Genomic DNA, 5937 nt, shown 5'->3' with positions numbered 1-5937 from the left:
ATGTTAACCTTGTTATCATATTCGACTTGAATGAGTAAACCTAAATTTCGTTTTGGCTAGCTACTTTTCTTCGCTTTCTTGTGTCCGCTGTTATCTTAATCTCCTTCTCTGTTCCACCGGTTCCAAATGTGATCGTTTGGTCTTGCTGCTTCCCTAATCCCCGCGTTCTGTCTCTCCACCCCTATCATCTTTCACTCTTATTCACATGCTGTGTTCCATATATCTCTCGTGCCTTCCTGTATCCTGCTATTTGCTACTGAAGAACGCCCCTTGCTGGGTCGAAAGCGCTTTAGCATTACCCTTATCTTTCAATACTGAAATTATTCTTATTGCATAATACTAATGCAGAAGTTTCCAATGTAAAACCTATTTTACAACAGAAAATCTGCAATCGCAAGGCACGAATATCAATTTAGTGGATTATTCACTCCTTAAGCGAGCTGGAAACAGATTTAAAATTAACTAATACGATTAAAACCTCAATTGACATTAGGAGGTTGACACTTCATTGGATCAACATTGTCGCGAGTAAACATCTTAAGATGTTTACAACATCAACATTGTTGATGTTGTAACGTCACATCACAGACGTCAACATTGTCGCGAGTAAACATCTTGAGATTAATAGTCTCCCAAGACTCTCTACATGATTAGAATTTCATAAGGCTACACATCCTCATTTTGAGATTAAAAATTAATGAGACAATGTTAACGACATTATCTCGTCTCTCACTTTCAAGAGTTTGGGATCGAGGCCCTTGCCCAGAGGACATGAGGAGGAAGTTAAAAATACAGATGACTAAATATTTCCTCATAAAATTTAAAAACAAAAAATCAAAGGAAAGAACAAAGGAAGAAATAAAAGCACTTAGATATATTTTATTTTCATGCTGATTTTGTTTTTATTTTCATGCTGATTTTGTGTATTTTTATGCTCATAGAGTTGTATGGTATTGTATATTATGGATAAAACTCGTTGTTTGTAGTGTTTGTCATGTATTACATCACTCTATGTATATTCCTTTCTATCTATCCATGTATCCATCCATGTATCCATTCATCTATCCATCCCTCTATCTCATCAATCAATCCATTCATCTATCCATCCATGTATTCATTCATCTATCCATCCATTTATCTCATCAATCTATTCATCTATCTATCTATCCATCTATTAATTTTTTCTGTCCATCTGTCTATCCATCTATGCAACTATTTCTCCAACCATTAATCTATCTGTTTATCAGTGTATCTTCTCATCTATCCATTCATCTTCCCAAACAATTTACCAATATATCCACCTTTCTAGCCGTCTATCCATCCATCCCTTTATTATTTTATTCATTCATCCATCTGTACATTCATCTATCCATCTATCTATCCATCTATCAATATATATATATCCATCTATGCATCCGTCTTGCTACAGTCTCTATCTCTGCAGGCGATGAGTCACAATAACGTGGCTAAAGTAAGTTGACCAGACCACACATTAGAAGGTGAAGGGACGACGACATTTCGGTCCGTCCTGGACCATTCTCAAGTCGATTGAGTCTCTATATCTGTCTTTCTCTGTGTTTTATTTGTCTTTATCTTGTCTCTATGTCTGTCTGTCTTGCTCTCTCGTATAAATAGTAATATTGTCTGCTCTGTAGACATCAGAGGAGCTGAGATGTGTCAAATATTTACAAAGTGTAGTAACGTCTGTATGCTTGTAAAGTGGCGGGCCTTGAGACATGATCATAATTTGCCCGTACTCCCATAAACCAGACGTTGTGGCTGGAACGTCTGGTTATGGGAGTACGGGCAAATTATGGTCATTTATCAAGTTATCAGTTAAGCCACTGCCCACTGGTCACCCACCTGCCACTGTCCACCCACCCACTGATCAACCGCCCACTGACCACCCACCCACTGATCAACCGCTCACTGACGCCACAATTACTCGCGCGTCTAGCTCGTGACCTTTATATAAAAATAGAAATAAAGCCCGGTAATAATGCTTTCAAAATCAGGATAAACATCTCACCCATTCTCTTCCTTTATCATCTAATTATATTTGTACTGAACGAGCTACACCTTTGCTACACCGAGCTACACCTTTGCTACACCGAGCTACACCTTTGCTACACCGAGCTACACCTTTGCTACACCGAGCTACACCTTTGCTACACCGAGCTACACCTTTGTTACACCGAGCTACACCTTTGCTACACCGAGCTAAACCTTTGCTACACCGAGCTATACCTTTGCTACACCGAGCTATACCTTTGCTACACCGAGCTACACCTTTGCTACACCGAGCTATACCTTTGCTACACCGAGCTACACCTTTGCTACACCGAGCTACACCTTTGCTACACCGAGCTATACCTTTGCTACACCGAGCTACACCTTTGCTACACCGAGCTATACCTTTGCTACACCGAGCTATACCTTTGCTACACCTTTGCTACACCTTTGCTACACCTTTGCTACACCGAGCTACACCTTTGCTACACCGAGCTACCCCTACACGAGCCCCAAAACTTACAATCCATTAGAGTGCAGCGACTGAGAGCTCAGTCAATAAAGGCAGCGTCTGGGATGATCTCGGACGTAAGTTCGAATCCTCGTCACGGCCCTTGTGGATTTGTTCATTAGAGTGCGGATCAGTATACCACTTGAAAATTGTCCTGTTTACATATATAAACTCATGTGGGAGTTGACCTGAAGTGGACTAGCTCTCCATTAGTATTAACAATAGATGTTATTTGTATTAAACAATATCCTTCAACTTGGAATGGACTTTCACATAAAAGAACTACATGAATATAAGGCTGGTGAGCACTCAGCTTGCAGAAACCGCATCAGAGAAGTGCATTAGTGGAGGCGCTGCCGACACCCTCAGAATATACCAGCGAGGCTTCCAACACGGGACGTGAGGAATCCCCTTCACCTGGAGGGGATTATTTCATCATACCAGAGAGTGCTGAGCCACCATGCCAAATATTCAGCTAGATTTTACGAATATTTCTTCAATTTACAAATGTGACTGACCTGGTCACAAATATGACTGTCCTGGTCACAAATATGACTCCTGGTCACAAATGTGACTGACCTGGTCACAAATATGACTGTCCTGGTCACAAATGTGACTGACCTGGTCACAAATATGACTCCTGGTCACAAATGTGACTGACCTGGTCACAAATATGACTCCTGGTCACAAATATGACTGTCCTGGTCACAAATGTGACTGACCTGGTCACAAATGAGACTCCTGGTCACAAATGTGACTGACCTGGTCACAAATATGACTCCTGGTCACAAATGTGACTGACCTGGTCACAAATATGACTCCTGGTCACAAATATGACTCCTGGTCACAAATGTGACTGTCCTGGTCACAAATATGACTCCTGGTCACAAATATGACTGTCCTGGTCACAAATATGACTCCTGGTCACAAATATGACTGTCCTGGTCACAAATATGACTGTCCTGGTCACAAATATGACTCCTGGTCACAAATGTGACTGTCCTGGTCACAAATATGACTCCTGGTCACAAATATGACTCCTGGTCACAAATATGACTGTCCTGGTCACAAATATGACTCCTGGTCACAAATATGACTGTCCTGGTCACAAATATGACTGTCCTGGTCACAAATATGACTCCTGGTCACAAATGTGACTGTCCTGGTCACAAATATGACTCCTGGTCACAAATATGACTCCTGGTCACAAATATGACTGTCCTGGTCACAAATGTGACTGTCCTGGTCACAAATATGACTCCTGGTCACAAATGTGACTGTCCTGGTCACAAATATGACTGTCCTGCTCACAAATATGACTCCTGGTCACAAATATGACTGTCCTGCTCACAAATATGACTGTCCTGGTCACAAATATGACTCCTGGTCACAAATATGACTGTCCTGGTCACAAATATGACTGTCCTGGTCATAAAATGAAGGTTTTACGAGAGAATAACATCCATCATACATTATTTTAACTCCTAATCAACTACAATATTTACTCCCCACGACCAAACAGTGTGCTACCATGTGTGCTTCTGCACCCACCGTCTCCACTGATGTAACTAACCCTCTTTACCACTACAATCCCTAAATCACATACACTATATCTCACTATCACCGCCAAGCACGCGACACTCACTATATCATCTTCTCTACTACCATCCACAAGCACCAGAATCACCACTGCCTAAACCACAAGACTAGTAGACGGGGCATAGAGAGCTAGAGCTCACTTGTTCATAGTCAGTGATAGGTAAATACTGGTAGGTAAGTACCTATTCACCAAGATAAGTACTCAGCCTAACAACACGTTACAAACAGCTAACTACAACCAAACAACCTTCACATTACCCTGTTGTGGTACCTAAAAACACCATTTTACAACCACACTTCACATACAACGAACCACACACACCACAACCCCTCATTCTACCCAAACACAACACACATTATAACCACCAACTCCAGCAGCTGCTGCAGCAGCACTCCAGGCGGCAGCAGCACCGCCTTGAGGAACAGTTAAGACAGTAACTTGCAGTTTGGGATAATTACTGGGTAAATGGGATCACGTGATCTCCAGCTGCAACCTACAGAGTGGTTGCTGCTTCGAGTTTGGATTTTTAATCACAAAGGTTAATCTTGCTTTCTCTCTCTCTCTCTCTCTCTCTCTCTCTCTCTCTCTCTCTCTCTCTCTCTCTCTCTCTCTCTCTCTCTCTCTCTCTCTCTCTCTCTCTCCTTCAAAACCCAAATCTAGACCAAAATGAATAATTAAAAAGTGCACAGAAAAAAAACACATTGAATCTTTTTTTCTTTATATTCATCTCAACCTATTTCCCCGTCCTGAGCGAGAGGCCGGAGTTCCCGTCATCCTAACTCTTCCAGTTCTATACAGTCAAGTCCACCTGAAAAATGGGACTCGTAAATCACGCTTTAGATCGACACAGGTCATGAATCGACTCGCCATTTGTGTGTGTGTGAGAGAGCTCTCCTCTCAAGTGTGTGTGAAGGATCAGAGATCTTGGCATCAATGCTACACCATTGCCTGGCGTAGTTTATGGGGAAGAGTTGGGGAGGAAGAGGTGGGGACACACAGGGGATGAAATTTTGTGTGTCTTGTATATACATTGTGTCAGTTTCCTAAACGCGTACGCCAGTCAGTATAGGCACGGGCCAAGGACTGGATATTTATCTCGAGTTGGACTCGTATAAAGAGCTTACATAAGAGCGGCTTTTGTTAGTAATTTATGCTAATGTAGTGGATAATAAATGATAATGTAGGTAGATATTCACTTCATTTTTTTCGACCAGTGGAGATACTTCAGTCCCAATGAGCGTCTTTTTTTTCCTTATTTCAACCTCACCGCTGTGAGGGACCGCCCCTTACAGTGTTCAAGAGAGAACTGGATAAGCACCTCCAAAGGATACCTGATCAACCAAGCTGTGGCTCATACGTCAGGCTACGAGTAGCCGCGTCCAACAGCCTGGTTGATCAGTCCGGCAACCAGGAGGCCTGGTCGACGACCGGGCCGCGGGGACGCTAAGCCCCGGAAGCACCTCAAGGTAACCTCAAGGTAAGGTAACCCTATTTTACCTCAAGGACGTCATTTTGCATTCATTACCTGTAGCTGGGTTACGCCCCGACAGTTTCTCCCAACACATCGACAGGATCAGATCTCAGAACAACATCACATCCTAAGGTGATACGCGGTTAATCTCTGGTAATTTTAGCGAATTAGCACCGGTGGCTAAGCGGACAGAATACTGGACGCGTGATCCTGTGATTCCGGGTTCGATCCAGGGCGCCGGCGAGAAACAATGGGCAGAGTTTCTTTACCTTGATGCCCTTGTTACCTAGCAGTAAATAGGGACCTGGGAGTTAGTCAGCTGTCACGGGCTGCTTCCTGGGGGTG

At 42.9% G+C, this 5937-nt stretch overlaps 1 protein-coding gene across 1 annotated transcript; it reads right to left on the bottom strand.

The window, feature by feature from the left end:
* Positions 1-2053: 2053 nt before the first annotated feature.
* LOC138370534 (oviduct-specific glycoprotein-like) lies at positions 2054-5632 on the bottom strand. Its single transcript, XM_069334919.1, has 2 exons — positions 5619-5632; positions 2054-2420 (listed from the first exon to the last, which is right to left on the bottom strand). Exons 1-2 carry the CDS (start codon positions 5630-5632, stop codon positions 2054-2056), a joined length of 381 nt encoding a protein of 126 aa, XP_069191020.1.
* Positions 5633-5937: the final 305 nt, after the last annotated feature.

Source organism: Procambarus clarkii, chromosome 32 (assembly GCF_040958095.1).
Source record: "Procambarus clarkii isolate CNS0578487 chromosome 32, FALCON_Pclarkii_2.0, whole genome shotgun sequence".
NCBI lineage: Eukaryota > Metazoa > Arthropoda > Malacostraca > Decapoda > Cambaridae > Procambarus > Procambarus clarkii.
The sequence above is the reverse complement of the archived record's forward strand: the minus strand, read 5'-3'. Positions and strand labels throughout refer to the sequence as shown.